This window comes from Xenopus laevis, chromosome 9_10L (genome assembly GCF_017654675.1).
Source record: "Xenopus laevis strain J_2021 chromosome 9_10L, Xenopus_laevis_v10.1, whole genome shotgun sequence".
In the NCBI taxonomy this organism is placed as follows: domain Eukaryota; kingdom Metazoa; phylum Chordata; class Amphibia; order Anura; family Pipidae; genus Xenopus; species Xenopus laevis.
The window spans coordinates 68,591,651-68,615,060 of record NC_054387.1 but is presented as its reverse complement, the minus strand read 5'-3'; the positions used below and the strand labels follow the sequence as shown (position 1 = coordinate 68,615,060).

Genomic DNA, 23,410 nt, shown 5'->3' with positions numbered 1-23,410 from the left:
AAGCTGCCTTCAGTAGCAATTACATTTACAAATATGTAGAGAACAGCTGCTGTTACAGCACTTCCATCTGGCTTCATCAGCCTGCCAGATACGGGTGATAAACACACTCCAACTGGGCTTGTATATCACTAGCCATCAGACACAACAGGTGTGGGATCAAATGCTAAGGGCTGTTTCATGGGACACTCGGAAAGCTTGGCTTTTGTAAGCAACTGTAGCACTTACTTGTTGAGCTGGTTGTTAAACATAGTCATGCAGTAAATTTCTGGCAGCACATTTATTCAAATGTGTTAAAACCAGTGTGGTGGCTCAGGGGGGTTGAATTGCTGCCTTACAGCACTGGGGTCCTAGGCTTGATTCCAGCCAGGGCACTATCTGCAAGGAGTTTGTAGGTTCAGCCTATGCCTGTGTGGGGTTTCTCCAAAAACAGAGGTAAGGAATTGGCTCCTGATATCACTGGCCATAGTGTGTGAATGTGATAGGGACCTTAGATTGTAAACTCCACAGTGGAAGGAAATGATGTATAATTTCTAAAGTGCTGCAGAATATATTGGAGCTATATGAATAAAGAAGGATAATATGTGGTTGTTATCCCCAGGCATGGAAGCTACCATATTACTGTGGCATGTTTCCAAGGACACCAATGGCAAAGGGGTGGTTGTTGCATGGAAAGTTCCAGAAACACAGTTGTCTGTGACTGTATTTCTCTCCTGTGAAGCAGTAAAATATGAACGGGAAGAGGGCTTTGCTTAAAAATAATGTCTCATGTTTATATATATTAACGGGTGAACTCCACCCAAAAATTACATTATATGTAATAGAAGCTAATGTAATTTTAATCAATCTTTAGTTAACCATTACCACATGTAATTGCTATTGAAAAGAAGCATCTGTTTGACCCTTTCTGCTCATTTGCACTGTAGCAAAAGTCTGTTCTCCAGGTCTCTCATCAGCTGTTTCATGGAGGCAGAACCATAGAATAAACAGCCAGACACTGGCTTTCAATAACAATGGCACATACATTTAAACCATATGGAAAGTTCCTTAGAAAGATATTTACTTTCAGAATACCATTAAGGTGATATATATTCATAATCATTCTAAATAATAAAATGTATTCCATAAAGACGCACAGGGCTTATTCATTACAGAACGTTGGTTTATGATAGGCTGTTAAAGTCAGCTGAAATGTGAGTACAGAAGTTTTATTTTCACTGGTTCAGCAAACACCATAGAAAGCTTCCAAGGATGAAATCCCACTGCAAACAATAGACAAACAGCCCCAGATCTATGAGATTGCCCCAAAAATGCGCCCCAGTTTGTTCCCCGGTGACAAGCGGAGAAACAACATATTTTTGTCTGCAGTGGGACGTGATCTGATGCATTTGGATCTTTGCTGTTTTAAAAATGAAAAATAAATGTGATTTCTGGATTTTTGCTCAATTTGCACCCACGGCACAAATTACTATGTGAATAGTCCTACACTGTTTTTTTAAGCCCAGATTGGGTTGTTTCAAGTGTGGCAGGCAGGGGGCAGTGGTGTAGTTGTATTGAAGCTTCATTTCTCAGTTGCTGCTTGGCATTGCAAGTATGCTTGTGCTTCATTAGTGTGGACTGAATTACCCATGCAAATAAACTGACTTATCTTCATGCTTATATTTAGAACAGGGGTCTGACAAGTCTAGGTGGAACCATGTACTGTGCTGTATTAATACTGTGGGCTTGACGAAAAGACTAGGGCCCAATAGCACAACCGTTATTATACACGTCTTAATATTATATGTGTTACATAGGCCTATGGTGGGAATTAGGAAGTGCTAATGGGAATTTTCCTTTGCTGGGCCAGGCTTACTATGGGTTAAGTCCTAAAGTGGTTCATGATTAAAGCATTGATAATTTCTATATGGACACACTGTTTTTGGCCGCTGTATCTTGATTGTATTTATCTGAACTCTGCACTCGCTCAGACATTTTTTGATGGTACTAGGGTTATCATGAGATCAATTGACTTATGCCTGCAGTACACATATAAAACTGCACTCACCCAACTGGAAGCCAAAATGCAGTGTTTCATGCACCAATGTTGCAGCATACTGCATGGGATCTGACTATTCAGTGTATGGAAGGAAAAGGAAACCTGTGTGCCTATAAATGTTGTTGAACTACAACTTCCAGATTTCCTCCCCACAGCCAAATGGTAAAAAAACATATTGGAAACAAGCAATTTCAGTAAGGGCTCTTACAGAAGAGCGTTTTTAGCTGCACTCCCCTGCGTTCCGGTTTTATGCGTTCAGCCGCAGGGGAGCGCAGAAGTAGACGCACTGAATTCTTTTCAATGGGGCTGTACTGACACAAACGCATGTACGTGCCGAACGCAGGAAAAATGCAACATGCTGCGTTCCAACCTGCGTTCGGCGCTTATATGCGTCTATGTGAGTACAGCCCCATTGAAAAGAATTCAGTGCGTTTACTCCTGCTCCTGCGGCTGAACGCATGAAATTAGAACGCAGGGGAGCGCAGCTAAAAACGCTCGTCTGTAAAAGCCCTAAGAAAACACATCCTGTGCACAGATGTACAGCATTACAGCAGCCATCTCACAGAGTCTTGAGCTTGAGAACCGTACAGAATTCCTGGTATTATATTACTCAGAGCCTGCGTCATTCCCGGTGTACAGTCTCTGGGGCTCAGAGTTATAGGAGCTCAGATGCATGTACACATTTGATATGAGAGGGACAGGGGCTGGGTAAGTCTATGCTTACTGTGTGTCCATGACAGCAGCAATGCAACATTTAATCTAAAGGGAATAAAGAATAATAACAGTATTCATGGTCTATATCCAGTGCATTTGAGTCATGGGACTGTTGCAGGACTTCATCACTACAGAAGCCCTATGATCCTGTTTTACAAGACCAAGTCCTGTCTCCCCAGGACACTTGTGTCAGCTGCACAATGTGTGATAAGTGTCACATGCTTTATGGGGCTGACAGACTAGGGAGGATCGCTTAGACAGAAGGTGCTTTGGTGTTTAAAATATTCTTTCATAGGGCTGATGTAACTCTAATCTCAAACAGAAACACTGTGACCCTGCACTAAGTGAAAAAATATGGTCAAGGACAGTTTAGTATAGAACAGAGAGAGCAATTGCCAGTATCAGGGGAACCTTCACAATATCTACCACCTTCTAGCTGCTGTCGAACTGCAACTCCAGCCATTGAATGCAGTTTATTAATATCACCTCTACACTCAGACAGGGGCCCTAGCCATGCTACATTGCCACAAGCCCTTCAGCCCTTTAAATCTCGGGAGTATTGTTAACCAGACCTCCATATTTTATAGACTTAGACATAGATATTGCCTGCAAACTAAACAAGCACTATATCTATATATATACGAAGAGGTGCCATCCATACTCTGAAGTGATTGGCTTCCTGAAGTGCTTGTGTCATGTTTCCCATGTGTAGATTCACAGCAGCTGTTGTTGCTACTCACAAATCAGAAAAGAACTACAAAAAGATCAGATCAAGGGACTATGTTTAAACCCTCCATCTGATATTCTGATCTGACTTTCTGTAATGCGCCATGTGTGCACCGTTAGCAATGCTTGATTTGATTAGAGAATGTAGAGGTGTGACGACTGTAGAGCACCCCTTAAAACATTGCTGTAATTACTGCATTATCCTATATATTCTCAACGCAGAGAGATTTCTAGACATACTTAGGGGCAGATTTATCAAGGGTCAAAGAAAAAAAATTAAATTTCGATCTATTTTTGTGTACTTTGACTATCAAATAGGCCAAAGTTAGATTTAAATTTAAAACTTCGCCTTCAACCATTTGCCATCTTAAACCTGCCGAATTGCTGTTTTAGCCTATTGGGGACCTAGAACCTAATTGGAGTCATTTTTTTTTAAAAAAAAACTTCGAATCGAAGTAGATCGAATACAATCTTACTTCGATTCGAACTATATGAATACAGGCTATTCACGAGCAGAAAAAAAAATGTGATTTTCTTGATAAATTTCGGTTGGTCTTTTTTTCTTCGAATTTCGAAGTGATGGGAGTTCAAAAAAACTCAACCCTTCAACCTCAAAAATTCAACCCTTGATAAATCTGCCCCTTAGATGTATATTTATCTAAAGGTAAAAATAGATTTTACCCATTCATAATTATGCTCTTAAAACCTATGCAAGTGACTAGAGAGCTGTTTTTCCATCCAGGATAAATCTGCTCCTATGTAACAAAAGGCTCTCTAAACGATATTGCTGTTGACATTCACTTAGTACAAAACATTTTAACAGCTTAATGAGAATATGCCTTTCCTCTATCCCAGTTGATCCTCCTTTGGCTTCATTTCCCTAACTGGGATTCCCTTAGGTCTATTCAAATAGCCACCTGTCAAATATCTAGTAGTAGGAAACCCTGCAGTGCAGAACTCTAGCCAAATTCTTAGGAGGACTGTAGTCCAACAGGCCTTAGGCCCAATTGGTAAAAATGATACTTGATTCCAATGTTATTGTATTAGTAACAATGTATGCAACTGTGGAGACAGATAAGAGAAATAGCAAGGCTGGGTTTTTTTTCCAGAAATGGTAGAAACCCTAAATGTAGTAAGAGATATGAGGGCTTATTTATAAATGGAGCACTAAGGGGCACAATATATCCCTTAAAACAATGATCCCTTTAGAATTCAGTCAGTGTTTTTTGGAAGGTACTAACAGCTGCCAGTAAAAAAAGAGTATATATAGAACATAGCTTAATGATGAGCTCCTATGAATCCTAATGATATATATACTCCTTTGATATCTTCTAGTAAATTGCCATATTTAATTTTGTTCCTGTTGTGGTTATGTTTGATACATTTTAGCACCACTGATTAAACATTATATAAATCAGATACAGGCTCATGCTGTTGAAGAATTAAAAAACAAGGATCAAATATGTATATGAAACATATGCTCGCATCAAGGAGAACAACATGTGTTCATTTTCTAAATTAAAGATCTAAACAAAACGTGGCCATTGAGTAAATCACTAAATTTTAACTCACCCTTAATTGCCGCTGATAATCTTCCATGATCTGCTTTCTATTAATGTCTTAACAGTCATAGTCATCGGGATAAGAAGAAAGGGCACCGGTTATTGTGTTATACTGCACATTTTGTTTTCTGCGCTTATGTCATCTTGTTGGAATTGGGAAAAAGAAAACTAAGGATAGAAATGATATATAATGATTCTAATGCAGAAATTCTGTTTTTGTCTTGCAGTATCTAAGCATTAGGTAGAGCTTACTCTAGGATGAAAGTTTTGGTAGTATAGTGTGGAAAATTAAAATATAGTGCTTTATTTTTCACAAGTTTTAGAACAAAACTGATGATTAAAGATTCTTTGCTCCAGAAGGTTCGAATTCAGAATACTTAATAATGCCAATTTCTGCTTTTACCTATGTGACATAAGATCTCCTCATGAGAAGTTCTTGCCTAAGTCACCATTATGTTGAAGACCCCAATGGCTTCCCTGTGAGCTGTCCTTATCATTCTAGTCTAAAACACATCTATGGTTTAAGACAGAGGTTCCCAAACTAGAAGACAAGCCACCCTAAGGGGACCTTAAATAGAAGCAGGAGGTGCTCAGCTTGAATGCCATTTAGGTTCAGGTCTGGGAATAATCTCTGTTTGCTCTTCTTTTACCTCTAAATATACAGCTATAAAGTCAAATAACAAAATATAAGAGGTAAATAATTAGGCCCTTTAGAGGAAGACAGTTTAAAATTAAGACCTTCTCATCCATGCACACAAATGGATCGATCTAAATATTATCTATATCTGTTATGGACTGGCAGGTTATGGGTAACCAGAGATAGACATATTTAAAGACTTGTCAAGTGAGTATGAGAATGTAAGAAACTGCTGGAGAGCTGCAATGGAAGTAAATTCTAATGGCAGTGCAGAGAGATTATGTAAGATAGAAGTCTCAGTATATCCTTTGGTACAGGAGGTATTACACAAGAATTGTCCAGCATACGTGTAGCAATGAGTTGGGTTGACAGATAGATGGATAGATAGATGATTGATGTGATAGGCAGACATATTTAATAAGATATAGAAAGTATAGTAATATACCTTAAATAACCAGAGAGCAAATGTATTCAGAGGACTGCTCTGTGTGCACTCAGTAATAACCTCAAACTATATTATTTATAGTAAATAAATGAAATGGTAACTCTGTTGTCAGCATTAGATGCTTACATTGTGAATTTGACTCTCTGCTACCAATCAATGCATTAACTATATTAAAATTAGACATATAACTTTATACAGTGTATAAATACAGTATATATATATTTAGTTCAAAAGGAGCTGCACTCCTAGGTCTTTTGAACTTTTTATATAGACGTCAGTGCCTGCTTCACTTCAAACTATATATATATATATATATATATATATACACACACACACTATATATATATATATATATATATATATATATATATATATATATATATATATATATATATATATATATATATATATATATAAAACCACAGATTGAAGCGCACAGCCGTTAGCGAATGACCTGGGTGCCAGACCAAAAAAAATATATACATAAAACAGCCACAACAACAGCACTCCAAGGAAGATTTTCAAAAGACAAATGTTGCTGAAGAATAATAAAGGTTTATTTGAACCAATGTTTCAGTTCCTTACAGGAACTTTTGTTAGGTATTTGGTTCAAATAAACGTTATTATTCTTCAGCAACATTTGTCTTTTGAAAATCTTCCTTGGAGTGCTGTCATTGTGGCTGTTATATATATATATATAAACTCACACACACAATAACATTATAACAGGTGATTATTACACCCATAATCATATGCCACTTGTGCAGTGAGTAAAGTAATTGAAGTAAAGTTCTCAATTAGTACAAAGCATTATAGCCATTGTGTATAAATAGGAACTGAGACAAATATGAAGTCAGAGTATACTTTTCCAGCTACGAATAAGTATCTTCTGTATGACCATTCATTATAAAACATTAGTGTTAAGGCATTCATCAGGGGCGCTAATCCTGAGTAATAGCCTCTGCCCAGTTTACTTGCATGTGTTGATGTGTATATAGGCACAGATATCTAATGACAGACAGCCACTTACATGGATGTTGATTTATGATAAGTATGGACCTTAATTTAGGGTTACTAGGTACCCTTAAAAAGCAGCCAAAACATACAAGGGAACTTCAGTTATGATCAGTAGGAGCAACTGTAAGATACCTTAATTTATGTTTAACAAGGTAGCCACTTTGCACCCTGCCCTGTCATCTGCAACTCCTGCTGTGTTTTATACAGGTTATTGTCTAGGCTAGTCTCATCCCCCAACCAGTCAAATACAGCTTTTTGATCAGAATAAAAGTTTATACATTTAAAAACAAGTTTTTATTATTATTCTGTATAGAGGACACTTCTGGTTTCATCCTATTTATGCAATTCATCTATTCAGCAACTATACAGTATTACTACCTGTGCCATCAAATGACATTCAATAATGTTGAATACATAACTAAGTGCGGAATTTGACAAGTAAATATACGACAGTAGGGAGGCAGCCTTTGGCTTTATGAGAGTGCTTGCATTTCCATCTGTTATGAAGCTTCATCTCCAAATCAATCAGTCAAATCTGTTGCCATAAATCAGAGATATTCTCTTGAGTTATACCCCAATTTTGTTATCCTACGTTTGCTCAGATCCCCTTAGCTCTTAATGAGGGTAAATGCATCATAATAGTAAAAAGAGGCATCATTATATTCACCCTGATAGATTTACCTTAGTGCCAAAAAAAGCACATTCCCTATTTTGGCTTAGTGGTGGCAAACCCATTTTTTGTAAGAATGTTCATTAAATAAAAAAGACAAAAATAATGTTAAATTAATATTGATAGCTACTTTGACAACCATGAAACCATATTTATCTGGCTGTATCTTTAGGCCACTAACCCCAGTGATGGAATCATGGCTGCTCAGAAACCATCTCATACAAACCAACAAATTACATCCAGTTACATCAACACGCTCCCACAATCCACCCAAACTCCACCCTCCTCCCACAAAGCCCTGCACCCTTTCAGGTCCATTATGTTGCCTTCTAATCATTCTGTTCTTTTCTACCCTGATAAAATTTGTATTGGGGACCATAGAGTAGCATAGGTGACCGTACTGGGTAACACTGAGCAATACCAACCAAAATGGCGTTTGACTACTGGAAATATTTGAAGGCATTCTGATGACCTGGCACTGGTATCAGTTTTGATAAATATGTTGATACGTTAAAAGCTCTCCTGATTGTTGGTGACATTTTCCCAAAAGGAATGTTTTGATAAACAGCTAAATGAACCACATTACTGGGAATATGTCTGGATTCCTCAGTTTTATTGATAATAAATCAGCCTCCATATCTGTAGTTCATGGATGAAGCTTTAATTATGTCTAGTATTGTTTCCATACTCTTTCTCCTCAATCCCTCAATTCCACGCTTGCCTTGACTTCTGGTCACATTACCTCCCTGCAGAATACACAGACTCAAACTGTGGCCATTTTACAGTGACAAAGAAATGTGTTGGCTTTTTTTTTTTTTGAACAGAAGGTGAAGTTACTTACGTATGTGGCAATGGCAAATGGAACAGTTTCAGGTGGTTTGCATAATGCATTTTTTTAGAAGCACCGAATGCCCAATAGCCCTTGTTGCGATAAAATGCAGGCTACCATGCTTTTAGGCAACAATTACTTGACAGTTGATACACACAGAATACAGTAATGTATATATATATATATATATATATATATATATATATATATATATATATATATATATATATATATATATATATCTAATGTACATTCTGCCACATCCACTTGAAGTCAGAGACATTAAAGTTCATCCCCATCAAATTGGTTGTAAATTCCCAGAATCCTCAGCCAGCCAACTGAAGCTAGGAGCTATATTTCCCATCAGAGGAAGGATTCTGGGATCATTTATAAACTTTGCAGCATGCTGTGCATAACTTCCTTCCCAGTTAAATCTGTACATGTATAAATATGGATCACTCTGACCAAGGCTAAGCTTTACGCAGCTCACGTAGCTTATTAAATAAGTTGCCCTCTGTAAATGGTACAGGTGAGGTTTAAAACCATAATGACTTAAGGTTAGTTTTTTAAATGTTATTTAAGTTATTATTGTAATTACTTTTATTATTCTACCATTATTCTACTATTATTCTGCTATTCAAACTATTAATTATTGGCTAAAGTAAGTGGGATCCTACAGTGTTGTATCTGCTGTGATGCAAGGTTTAACTCAGGAGGCACTTTACCAGAGGAAGCAAAAAACTGCCACATGGTGAATTTCCATTTTTAAACCAGGAATGTATCTCTTTTTACTTAGAATGCCAAGTAGCAGACATAGAAGCACCCTTAGGACCTTAGTAAGTATCAGATCTCATTCAATTAGACCTGCTAGTTGGGCTAACAGGGTTATACAGCAGAGCAAAAGGGCTTTATCCCCAAATCTCACCCTAGCCTCCCCGGCCACCACTCCAACCCCATTCCATAAGAGGGGTCACTTGCACAGGTGAGGAACCACTGGTCTACATCATACTAAAAATTACAAATAAAAACATGGCCTTTCAAGGGAAATTACTTTCTTACTAAGGAATATTACAATAGCATGGTAAGTGAATAGGACATATCCGTATATATTCAAGCTAACAGTGCTACGCCAGGATAAGCTCATCGTTATTCAACCTTCTTTTGCACAAAGCTGCTAAGTTCATACTGGTGTGCTCGCGCCTGTATATTTGTTTTGCATGACAAAAGTATAGTGCCACATCAATTGATTTTTTAGCAAAAAAAAATCTTCTACTTGTTATTAGCCAGAAAATACATCTATATTTCTTTTTTTTGGACCCATCCTTACTTGTTATGATTTGCTCAGAATGCAAGCAAGTGGCCCTGCTCTTGGTGGATTTGCTGAACAGGTGGTCTGTAGCAGGGTCGCTAGGTATATTTAGCATGTGAAACCTGAGCAAGCTGGCCAGCCATTGGCTGGACGTGCCACATGATAATTTGGAAGCTGGAGCATTTGCTTTGCTCTTGCCCAGCGTTTCTGAGGAGGGAAGGGTTGAAGAGGCTTTGCTGCTAAGGAAATTAATTTAATAATACTGGTAAGACTACTTCCCCCACCTCATTTCCCACCCCATATATCTGCATGGATAATAACTGTGGGCACTGGGAATTGTTTGTTTGAAGTTATGACGGACCAGAACCAGAAGAAGTATTCTTTGGATTGAAGCATCTCATCTGGGATTAGGTCTACTTTGTCCTTTGGTATACAGGGGTTTACTTGGATCTTTCCTTATTTGCAATGAGGACTTTGTTCCATTGAAAGCAGTTAAAGCATGTTGCAGCATGTCTTACTCTGAAACCCAGGGTGGATATTCATAAAAAGGGATCCACAGGCAAAGCAGATGTTCTGGGGCTCTTGAAAATATTTTTAGAACATGGTTGTAGCTTTCAGCTGTGGCTGAACTACAACCCCCAGAACCCCCTATGAGTCTTTTAGATTGAATAATCTTGACACCAATACAACAAATTTCAACACAATAGAACCAGCTGTAATTGTACTTTCACCAAAAACATTTCTGACGCTTCTGATGTTGGGGGTCCTGGGAAAACACCCTCTGTGTGTCTGACCCTAAAACCGACTCTGAAAAATGTACTTCTGATGCACTGTACTTTTCTCAAAAATGTAGATTTTTTGAAAATATTTGTGGAATCTGATCATTCATTTTTGTTTAAAAATATGTTCTCATTTTCTGCTGCCACTAAAAAGGAGCAGCATTACATGTTCCTATATTTAAACTACACAAGTTGGCTTCAGTTGCCTCAGAAGGAATGGGCTAGCTGAGCTGGCTAAACAAATCCAGCCAATCAGTCAGTGGTGTTAGGTTACATGTCAAATATCTTTGGACCGGGGAACAGCTGCTTTAAGGCTTCAGGGCGATAACTTTGGTGTCCCGTCCTTCCCTATTATAAAAACTGAAGTTAAAAAACCTGGCAGGGCTGGCTCTAACCCATTCCATTTTACATCAAGGGGGGAAAATAATCCTACTGCATTTTATTCTAACAACAAAAATTGGGATTTTTATTATTTTTCAGGTTTGATCCAAAAACATATACAGGCTGCAGAAAAGGCTCCTACTGCATGGAACTTAATTAACTTGCTGCCCTAAGGTCATTATCACTATGTTATGTCTGTGCCACATTGTGTCTCTGTGTACTGACTATAAAAGTGTAATAATGAATGGATAATACTTTTACAATGTGTTTGTCCATTGTCACTTATTGTGTATTATATCAATAGATATAAACTTGCACTTGGGTGTGATAGTTATATTCTATATTCATGTTTTTAAGTGTCAGTGTGTTTTGGAAGCTTTACTGTAAATATGAACAGACATAACAATACTGTAGGAAACCATTTTAATGCTAAATCTTATTATTAGTTTGTAGGTGACCGAGTAAAAGGCAACCATGGCGGACGATGAAGAGTATGAGGAATATGAGGTAAGGACTGTTCCTTGCAGGGACCAACTGGGACTATGGAAAACAGCAGTGTTTGTAGATCTAAAAAAATAATATGGCATTGCTATGTTTAGCCAGGAATTAACATGTGTGAAATTCATTGTGCTGCCTCAGCTAATGGTTACGAGCACTGTACTTTGATACTTATGAAGTCAGCAGATCTGGACATATGGAACTTAATGGCGGTTGAGAAGCTGTCCCAGCGCTGGCACTTGACCCTTCCATTTGGGTGGCATGTTCTATGCTCCAGGAGTCTCATGCTCAGATTCTGTTATAGGATTCTGAATATCAGCAACGTTTTTTAAAGGGCCAGTGAAAGTTTAAAATAAGTTGCTGTAATGTAAACAAAGCAGGCCTTTTTAAAATTTAGAGGACATAGAACTTCTTGTGACATGTTGTTATTCAGCAGTCTGGGGGAATAAATAGTTTCTTGTTGTAAATTCTTCTTCTTAAACTGTTTATTGTGTGATTCAAAATGCCTGCAGATTTTCAGTTGTTGTTGAACTACATCTTCTATAATCCCCTGTGTGCAAGGTTGGAGGGGGCTCCTGCCAAAGGGACTCCAATCCAAGGAGTACAATTATGTAAATTAGGGATGCCTCATGGAACACAATTATATATTTATATATGCACTTTTTCTGTAAATCAGGGTGTCCATACAACTGACCCTCCAGCTGTTGTTGTATTGCAACATCCATAATCCTTTCGATTTGCCATTTAACAACAACTGGAGGGCAACAGCTGTAATATATACACACACAATTCAGGTAGGGATCTCCATCCTCTGATCATCAACAACAGCAGCTTTTTGTTAAACTACAACTCACAGAATTTCCTTTGACTATTGGTAGGATTTTTGCATATAATGAAATGTCTAGTAATTAGTATAGTACAAAGGTCTGTAGTTTTTCTTTTCAAATGGGTCTTCCTTTGGTTATAGGCCCTAAGCCAGCACTAGCACTTAGCTATAACTTAGACACAGCTGAAAAACTACAGTGAAAAGATTCCTGTTTTTAAATGGATGATTTAGTCTAGTAGACATTTCAGGAATTACAGTAGCTGTCATATATTAGTTGTCATATTTCTCTGTGACTAGTTTGCACCAAGTGAGGTGCTGTGGCAACTTCCCAGTGTCCAATGAATTTGTGTTAGTGTTGCACCAGGGTCATCAACAGAGCATTAATATTGATACCAAATAGAAGTGTATAAATGATTCAAATATTAAATATGATGGTACTCTAGGAGGCAATACTGACGTGACTTGGTCTCGTTCCAGAAACACATCCCATGGCACACCCCTGCTTAGCACACAGTTATTAAAAAAAAAAAAACCTTGGGTTTGCCCCTTTTATAATGATACAACTTTTAAAAATGGGTTGATGAACACCTCGTGTGATCTGATTTGGAACCTACTAGAATCCAATTAGACTAGCTGGATAGGTTTGGTACATAACTGTCAAAGGCATAAGAATTCTGTTGTGGGCCAAACAAAGCCCTACTCTATTTGTTAGTTAGTAGCACTGATTTGCATTGTGAGTTCTGCCTATGTCATCTGATCATGTAGGTGAAACATTTTGTTCCTTAAATGATAATAGAGATCAATATGGGCTACTGCAGTTGTGCATGGTGTACTGGTCATAACTTGTTGGTCATGGTGTTCTAGTGCTCTAGTATGAGGATTATTTGCTAGCTCCAGACTTATTAATAAAGAGCTTACATTTCCATTTGTTAGATAATGTTCTTTAAGCATATTGTACAAAACGCAGCACTCCAGTATCCATGGGGGGTAAGGGGGCTGAAATGACTTGTGTCTGTAATTATACTGTAATGGAAATGGCATGTTCTCTAAAATAGTTCCATGTCTGTATGTGTAATAAGAGATGGAGTGTTCTGGTTCTGTGCAAGTTCATATTTGCTTGCAGGATACAACTAGGACGTATCTAGTGACTCTAAATCAAATAAGCAATTTAGATGCAGTGTAGTGCTTGCTGGAACTTACTGAAGAGAGAATAACTTAAAGGAAGATACTTTACTTACTGTATTTCAGGAGGATAAACAAAAACTGCTGCATGCAATGCAAAATGTGTAACATTCTTAATTAGTTGTAAGCAAATGCGATAAGTAAAAAATGTGCATGCATAAGTCCTTGACTATAGAAATTTATTTAAATGCTGGAAAAGGCAATGTTTTGGCCCTGTAAGGCCTGAATCCTTGCCTTCTCTGACACCTACATGAAATGGTCACAAATGTACACTAATATTCAGACTGCTAGGGGCCCATTTACTTAGCTCGAGTGAAGGATTAGAGGAAAAAAACTTCGAATTTCAAATGTTTTTTTTGGCTACTTCGACCATCGAATGGGCTACTTCGACCTTTGACTTCGAATCGAACGATTCGCTCTATTCGACTATTCGCTCTATTCAACTATTCGACTATTCGATAGTCGAAGTACTGTCTCTTTAAGAAAAAACTTCGACCCCCTAGTTCGCCACCTAAAACCTACCGAAGTCAGTGTTAGCCTATGGGGAAGGTACCCATAGGCTTTGGTAGCATTTTTTGGGCGAAGAAAAATCGTTCGATCGATTAAAATCCTTCGAATCGAACGATTCGAAGGATTTAATCGTTCAATCGAACTATTTGCGCTAAATCGTTCGACTTCAATATTCGAAGTCGAAGGATTTAACTTTGATGGTCGAATATCGAGGGTTAATTAACCCTCGATATTCGACCCTAGGTAAATCTGCCCCCTAGTGTTTTCTTTAATAGTATTCTTCATCAGCCTTAAATTAAATTCATTTTAACAACTAAATAAATGAATGAATACATTTTTAAACCTACCAGCGTCTTTAAAATTAAACAAATTGGACAAAATACTTTTTGTAGTTAGAAGTTTTGTTACATACACTGCACACTAGTGTAACCTATCATTTTTTCACAATATAAACATAAAATCTATCCAGGAAATAACAATAAAAACAATTTAAAACATGTTTTTCATGAACATTTATGAAATGGCAGCTCTCCAATGTGGAACGACTTAAGTCAATTTTAAACACACTGTTCTTGGCTGCCTTGTTCTGGTATGCAGAGCAATGTCTCTCATATCCCAGGGATCCAACTTGGTAGTAAAATTAAAAATATAACAGTTGCCAAATATAAGCCAGTCTTCTTAAGCCCTGCCCCTGTGCTACTCTGCATTCCTTCATTCTTATATCTGTCCTTTATAAAAAAAAATAAAGTCAAGATATGAAAACATAAAAAACCTACAAATATATAAATAATAAGGAGTATTTATACTTGTACAGTACAAACATTTTTTTATCTGCAGTGATGAACAAATCTGTCCTGAATTCATGCCTGAAAAATGTGCTCATCACTATTTGTCAGTAATTTCACATATATTCTGGCCACATAAGATTTAAAATGAATGTAATATTCTAAATTGTACTATTTTTTATTAATTAAAGTTTATACTTTTTTAATTATTTAAATATTTTCAACACTTACGTATACTGGGAGAAAAATGTCCTAAAAGAAATTTATATTAAGATTAAAACTGTATAGGAGAACAAGGGATGATGTATTTGTGAAATATATGATGGCAGTGTCGAATATTAATGGACAATGAATATTAAATGGACAATGAATAAAAATGCACCATCCCCTCAAGGGGGTACAGTAGTTCTGAGCTGCCCTGTCATTTAGGACTGGTTAGTTTAATTATAGAAATGATACAGGAAGCAGAGAAGCAGATCAAATTGCTTACTTATAGAATTCTATAAACTATATATATAAAATATATAAAATATATTAAAAATATAAAATATAATTTTTTTATATTTTATTTTTTTCATGCATGATTTATTTTTGCTGTGCAAAGTCTGCTGCAAACCTCCCTATAACAGTTTTGGAACTTTTTGAAATATATTTGCAAATATAACTATATTCATTTTTATATTGGCTGATATGAATTTTAGGTTGAATTTTAGATCAAGTTTAGACAATCTGCCCTGGTGACTTTGCCACCATCTGCAGTGTAGACTAAATAATGGTTGTTTTTAAATCAAAGCTGTAAACTTTCTGGAAGCTTCCAAAAGCTGCTCGGCTGGTCCCACAGTTGAATAAAAATAACCCTTACCCCATGTATTTTTTTTCATAAAAATAATACTGATCTACCAAAGGTCAAAGCATTTTTAGCTCAATCTCATTAAAAAATTAGCTTTCTCCCAAAAGACCTTTTTAAATTTTGATGATTACATTTTTAAGGGGGAATGTAATTAAAAGTGTTATTTAAAATGGTGTCTTTGTGAATGTTTAGCACTGCTTGCAATGTGAAATCATTCACTGATGAATATTTCATTGCACATTTTCGCTAAGCAAAGGTTTAGCGTTAAACCTGGAGTTTCGTTAAATAAATAAAAATGTGTATTTCGTTTTTTGATTTAGAAAGTGGAAGCCAACATGTTGTACTATTTTCCAGTATAGTTTGTTAAAAAACTTGAAACTTAATAATACAGGGTGTGTGGTCTCAGTGTTTAAAATAGATCCTGCAGCCCTCCAGCTGTTATTGAATTACAACTTACAGCACCTTCCTTGACTGGCTGTCAGAGTTGAAATTCAAACTGGAGGTCTGCAGGGTGGATACTCCTGATGTAACTTCCTACCAACCCTCAGTTGCTGCTCCTGCCAAAGAAACAAATGTCTTCCTCTGAATGCATATTATGGGCCTTGTGTGGGTGCCCTTGAGTGCTCTATATTTAAAGAATATTAAACAGAATGAGTTAGAGATGCTTCAGTGCAATGAATTACAGGTGATAACATTTTCAGTTAAAACATTTCCAATGCCAAGACTCTATGTTTTGACAACATATTTCATAATGATTAAAATACTTTAAAAACAATATCATTGTTAACACTCTGCTTTTAGAAGTCATTTCCTTTTGAATATGAACAGCCTTTTAACTTTCTTTTGTTTTGTCAGTTTTTTTTTTCTTTTGTTTTGCTTCATAAAAAGCTATTTTATCTGCTATAGCTATAATCTGCTTTGCAATCACATCTATTCTTTGATTGCTGATACTCTTCCCCTGAAAATAGAGATTTCAGATTAACTACCATCAGTTCTTGATTGAATGTCACTCAAAACGTGGGATTTGATCCCATTGTAGTCACTGGAAAGAGACCCTCAGACATTCCTGAAATTGTATTCCTGTATTGGATCATATTCAGACCTACAGTATTTTCATTTTTGTCTGTGTGTCAGTGACCCTTTCATTCTGTGATTTAGTTATGTAAAACCACCATGGCACATTCTACATTTATTTTAAACCACGTCAAAGAGACAGTGACAGTCACTCTGGAGAATCTACCTGTTGTGTGGATGGAAAAAATTACATAAGTGTTTCCCGTAAATGCAGCTTGGAAAAATAGAAAAAAAACCCTTAATACGCAGGGGTCCAAAAAAAGGAGCTACCATTGTATACAAAGATGGCACAAAAGTATTGTAAATCTGTGTGTTCTCTCCAAATGCTGTTTATTTGCTTTTAGGGTTATGTTTGTTTGAGCGAAAGACCATCTATAAAAGGGTTGGGGTATATTTATGAAATAGTGAAGCTAGACTTGGCTACAGTTCGCCACTCTCCGTTAATTTCTATGGGATTTTCAAGAATTTATCAATGGGTGAAAATGCAAATTCACTCTTTAATAAATACGCCTTTCAAAATCCCATAGAAATGAATGGAGAGTGGCAGAATTTCAATCTAGCAGACTGCGGCCATCTCTAACTTCACTCTTTGATAAATATACCCCTTGGTGTCTATATACAGTATTATCTTTATGCTTGTATTCCCATACAACTTCAGTGGGAAAATCAAAGTTGACACTGGATATACTGGATATAAAAACATTGCAATGACTCGAGAATAAGAACCAAAAGAAAAGTACCATACTACTTTAATGTTAGAGTGCACCTGCATGGTATACCCACACTAGGTGGATTTTTTTAAAGAAGATCAAGCAATTGGGTAATACTTATACTTGTTGGCACATGAAACATTCAGGTCTGTACATGCTAGTAATTATTTTAAACTTTATTTTGAGAAGTTTGTGGTCTGCTATTTGTTGTGAATAAAAAAAATACTTGCTGGAAAATGTAATTCATAAAAGTTAAACAAGACCAAATCTGTGTTCTTGATTTGTGAACCTTTACAAATTTTTTTTATTTACCATGAATTTCAGAGGCCCTGAAAAGGTTGAATCAATTCTTGATATTTGTGTGTTATTGAGTGAATAACATCACGGAACAGAAAAGAATATACTGCGTTTTCTTCTTTGGTGTTCCAGTGAGGTGTACTGCAGATTAACACTGATTTAATGTAGCAAACATTTACCATTTTATTTATAGTACTATGAAGAAACAATCATTGAAGATGGTGGAGTGGTGGAGGTAAACCACAGTTGAACAAACATAACCAAACCATAAATCATTCATTTTAACCTGCTTTTAAATCATGCTATGCAAAGCTATTTTTTTCACCGTAAATTCTAAAAATTTGGCTTTTGAGGCAAAATATAAACTTGCGATACTACTATGTATTAAACATACATCAACTACTTTTATTGTACAGATATCAGCTTTTTTTCCATTCATTTGTAATAATCTCAGAAATTGATTATTTCCATTACCTTTCAAGAAGATATTTTAATTTTCAGCAATTAATAAGGTGTTTTGCTATCAAACAGCACACCAGTAAATGTTTCCCACTAATTGGTGGCTATGGGTAAAGATGCTTATGTTTATGCAGACTGTTGCTGCCAGCTGACCAAATTAGAAGCCCAAAATAGTTATTCTTCCTGGTTTGTTAGTTTTTATTCCTGGCTTGTAAAGCTATCAGGATGGACTTCATTCTTAGCAGCTGAGGCCACAATGAGCCAAGGCTGTGTGGCTTGCCATTATGAATTTATGACTGGCCACCAATTTGGGGACTGAACTGACTAAGCAGAGCATCTTTCAATACATGGCCAGATTTGAGGAAATTTCTTTTATATTATTTGGGGACTGATATGACCAAGAAGAACATATTTCAATACATGGCTAGATTTTAGAAAACATATCTCACTATGTTATCCTATGGAACAGGCAGAAAATATTAAAGGCTTAGGAAGGCTCAGCAACTTGGCCAGCTTCCAGATATTTATACAAGGTAAAAAGCCCTTCTGTAGGAGCATGTTCTATGGGTCAATTATGGTTTTTCATCTTCTTATACCGTGCTCTTATTTTCATTGTCACCATTAGCACACAGGTATCAAAGTTTTGAACTGTTAAGAAGTCAGGTATGATAATATTTATAGTAGGGCTAGCTAGGCAAACTAGGGCACTACAGATGTTTACGACTAAAAAAATCCCAGCACCCCACAGAAAGGTGAAGGCTGATTTAAAGTATCATTATACCTAAAATCTGAAACATGGAACACATGAAATCTTTAATAAACCTTTTTTTACGGTGAAAAAAAATCTGCCAATGAAAATATTTAATGTTCAGATTAATGGTTGGTAAAAGGTAAGAAGCTGATTAATCCTTCACTGCCTGGGGCTTGTGGGAAAATGTCTTGCCCATTGCAGGCTTCGCCATCTGAATAGTGCATCAACTCAATGCAGCAGCAGGTTTATTTAAAAAAAATACTTCACCTGGTATGATTGGTTCAGCCATATACAATTAAAAGTGTTTATATATCAATAAATTTAGAAAGAAAATCAATGGCCTTAACCTGCTGCCGTATTGATAACATTTTTATTAACCCCATTTCTTTTGTATTAAAGGGGTGATTCACCGTTAAGTTAACTTTCAGTGTGTTATAGAATGGCCAATTCTAAGCAACTTTTCAATTGGTCTTCATTATTTTTTTTTATAGGTTTAGAATTATTTACCTTCTTCTTCTGTCTCTTTCCAGCTTTCAAATAGGGGGTCACTGACCCCATCTATAAAACAAATGCTCTCTAAGGCTAGAAATTCATAATTATTGCTACTTTTTATTGCTCATGTTTCTATTCAGCCCCTCTCCTATTCTTATTCCAGTCTCTTATTCAAATCAACACATTTACTAGGACAATTTGGACTATAGGAACCAGACTGATGAAATTGCTAACTAGAGAGCTGCTGAATAAAAAGCTAAATAACTCTAAAAACACAAATAATAAGTAATGAAAATCCAATTGCAATTTTTCTCAAAATATCACTCTCTACATTTTACTAAAAGTTAATGCAAAGGTGAACAACCCCTTTAACATTCTTTGACATCAGATCTTTTTTTATCCTGTGTTTTCAATGTTATATACATTTGCCTTAGTTGATGCTGTGAGCTGCATTGCTTTCTTGTAACTAAATCCAGTACTTTTCTTATACTTATTCCACATGGGCATTGTGCATTCATTTCTAGAGGTGAATTTATTTATTTATGAGAGATTAACACCCCATATGGAGTGGGGGGATTACAAAATTCAGGGAAGTCCAACCATCAACCAAAATTACTCTTTGTGTAATTTATATCTCTCTCTGCAAGACCACTCTATGAAGCTATAGGTGGAATTCCCATTCTTGGCCCATTACTGTTGCTTGGGGCCATAAACCTTAAAAGGGCACCAAGTTGCTTACAATTACAATTGAAACAGAACAAAAAAGTAAACTCGAGGCCAAGAAGCACACAAATGATGTGCCCATGTTGAATAACTAGTGTGAAACATTTCATTTGTTTGTTTGTACTCATGGTGGATCTATATGATTCCTGCTTTAAAAAGCTACTTATCCCTATACTACAATCAACTTTCCAAAAATAATTTTTAAAAATTCCATCAACTTTTGCAGAAATGTTGGTATCTTAAGGGTTGACACTGAGCTTTCATTTAGAATTTTTCGGTGAAACTTCCAGTTTCACTTATAGTTCAACCAAAAATCTGCATTTCCTGGGACTATTTCATAAATTACTCATATTTCCCTAAAGAGCCATGATAAGAAAGCTTATCTCCTATCTCTCCTATTTTCTCATTTTACCTTTAGAGTTCTGTGGTTTCCCACAGAACTCGGTGGAATAATATAGACAACACAACCAGTATGTCTCCTCATATAACACATGAAATCACTACTAACCCGAATATTTCTCGGTTACATAGATAAAAGGTTCTGTACCAGCTGCCCCAGCTGGCGAACCGGAACGAAAGAGAGTGAAGAAAAAAGTGGACACTTCGAAGTTCATGACCCCTTATCTGGCCCACAGCAAGAAGATGCAAGATATGTTCAGCCAGGTAAACAAAATATAACTAAATATTACTAAATATTTCAATATTTGTAAATGCTAAATAATTTTGGTCTGTGGTGGAATTAAAAATAATTGATGGAAATTTTCTTTAGTTAGGAGCCACCAGGGGCTTGGCTCATCTTGAGATTTTCTGGTAGTCTTGTTTGACCCTGAAAATAGTATACTAGTAGTTTTCCCTGCAGTCAGGTTTTCTGCAGTAATTTACTAACGTAGAGTAAAAATATAATTGCTATCCTAAGTAAATGAGAAATATTACTTCAGCTTTTAAACAAAATTACAATTGAGTTTTTTTTCTCCCATGTTCACCATTTTTTCTTTGGGGATTTTGTTTCTCCGCTAAAAAAGACCTGATTATGGAAAAAGGCGACTATAGGTTTTCAAATGAATAAATAGGGGGTTAGTTATCAAAGGTCAATTTTAGAGGTTTTTATACCTTTAATGAACTTGAATGAACTCACAACTCAAATGGTTTCTTATTTAAAGGGGAACTCCGGCTTCCAAAGCAAAATTTGATAAAGAGGCCCACATAACAAAGAAACCCCTAATATATTACAGTTACCTGTTTCTTTAAAAAGTTTCTTTCTATGCTGAAATCCAGCTGTTTAACAGTTCTCTTTCTGCATCATTTGAAATCCTGGCAGGGAAGGAGGGACTAAACACTGATGTTACAAATTGTAACAACTACTCCACAACTTACAGACAGCATGCAGGAACTACATAACCCACAATGCATTGCACTGTGATGTTCCATTCCTTATTGAAATCATGTTTGCAGGGAATTGTGGGGTTTGGAGGATGCATGCTGAGGACAGCTGGCTGTTGATACAAAGTAACAGTAGTCAGCCAGCTCAACAAAGTAGTCAGTGAGATCAGCAGGGGGCTAGGCTTAGGAAACTGTTCCAAACCATTAAAAATCATGAAACTACTGCATATTTTTTAATTTATGTACATTGCAAAGTTGCTTGAAATTATGTTTACTTTTCAAAAAGCTGATGTTTTGTTTCTGTGGAGTTCCCCTTTTAGAAAAAAACTTGATTCAGCGAGTTCGAGTTGTGAAACCCCAAAACTTAAATTAATCGAGTTTTCGGCAGAGAAAAATTTAGATTGCTCAAATTGATCAAGGTTTCAGGCAAAACCCTCAAAAAAAAAAACTTCATGATTAAAGGGACACCTGCCATTGACTCCTACATGACCTCAACAGGTTTTAGATGTGTATTTACAGATTCAAACTATTTCCAGGGTATTATAAATTAGATTTAAAAAAAAAAAAAAAAAAAATCTAATTTTTTTAACCCAAAAATGGGATTTTTGACCAAAAAACCTCAAAAACTTTGAATTTTCATTGAAAACCCAACTCGGTTCTTGATAAATCTGCCCCTTAATGCCAAGTGTGTTTTGACAACTGAATTTTATTCATACATAATGCAATTTTGTTGATTTTGCAATTTAACGCAAATTATGATATGGTTTATTCCTAGATAATTGTTAAATAATACGTTTATGGTGAAATTGTGTTCTGCCTGCTGTTTAATGATATATTAAAATTTTAACTTTAATTTTACTCACATGCTTTCCTATTGGATTTTATTAAATCACTGCGGGGAGACAATTAAGTGTTTTAGACCTATTGCTTCTCTTCTGTAATGAATGCTTTTTTATTGTGCATTAGAGCAAAGTTGAACAAATAGATTAATATCCCACTTTGTACTGACAAGTAGTGCAGGGCTAAATAATTTCACTGTCCTCCCTCTAAAACTCTGTAGGTTTTAGTTGTTGCTGAGCTACAACTAACAATGTCTGACTGATGTTGAAATCCAGCAACCTTAGGGGAGGCAAAACTCGAGAAACCTTGCCTTATATGCCAAATGCCAACATGTCTGGTTTAAGTCAGTATTCCTATCATAGAATGTTGAATCCCTTTAAAATTTGATAAATATGTACAAAAAAGGAATTTCACTAAAGGTTTCTATAACTGAATTTCACAGATGTACACTTGGAGTATTACACGTATAACTTGTACCTTTAAGTACTGGACAAATTCAAATGGGTTGCTAATATTACACCAAGAAAGAGCAAACATTGGTGGAAACTTGTAGTGAGGGCTTTGCCATAGCTTTATAAATACTCTTTGCATAGAAGTCTGAACTTCTTCTTAATCGGTTTTACAAATATGCCCCTACTGGTTAAGAAGTTGGCTTTAAAAGCCAAGTTATGCAATAACAATCAAGAAAACCGAAAATAATACTTTTTTTTTCTGACCTAACATAAATTTTTTTGCACACAAACTTGTTTCAGAATAAGTACAAGGAGAAATATGAGAAACACAGAGGGGAACCCTATGCCATCACAACCGATACTCCTGAGCTGCGAAGGATCAAAAAAGTTCAAAATCAGCTGAGTGAGGTATAAAAATACTAGTTGACCCTTCATCTCTCTCTTTCAATACAGTATATATACATATGGGGTTCTCAA

General features: G+C 36.2%; 1 protein-coding gene across 18 annotated transcripts in view; it reads left to right on the top strand.

The window, feature by feature from the left end:
- The first annotated feature begins 332 nt into the window (after nt 1-332).
- The window catches only part of neb.L (nebulin L homeolog), a 130,191-nt gene continuing 107,113 nt past the window's right edge, over nt 333-23,410 (top strand). For 15 of the 18 annotated variants that reach the window (XM_041576153.1, XM_041576152.1, XM_041576151.1 and 12 more), the window contains exons 1-6: nt 10,144-10,209; nt 11,204-11,278; nt 11,551-11,611; nt 18,030-18,071; nt 20,793-20,924; nt 23,234-23,341. In XM_041576153.1, coding sequence (XP_041432087.1) covers nt 11,579-11,611; nt 18,030-18,071; nt 20,793-20,924; nt 23,234-23,341 — 315 coding nt within the window. In that variant the 5' untranslated portion in view covers nt 10,144-10,209; nt 11,204-11,278; nt 11,551-11,578. Of the gene's footprint in view, nt 433-10,143; nt 10,210-11,203; nt 11,279-11,550; nt 11,612-18,029; nt 18,072-20,792; nt 20,925-23,233; nt 23,342-23,410 lie in introns of those variants that run through there. The other 3 variants (XM_041576139.1, XM_041576141.1, XM_041576140.1) reach the window with 3 other exon arrangements.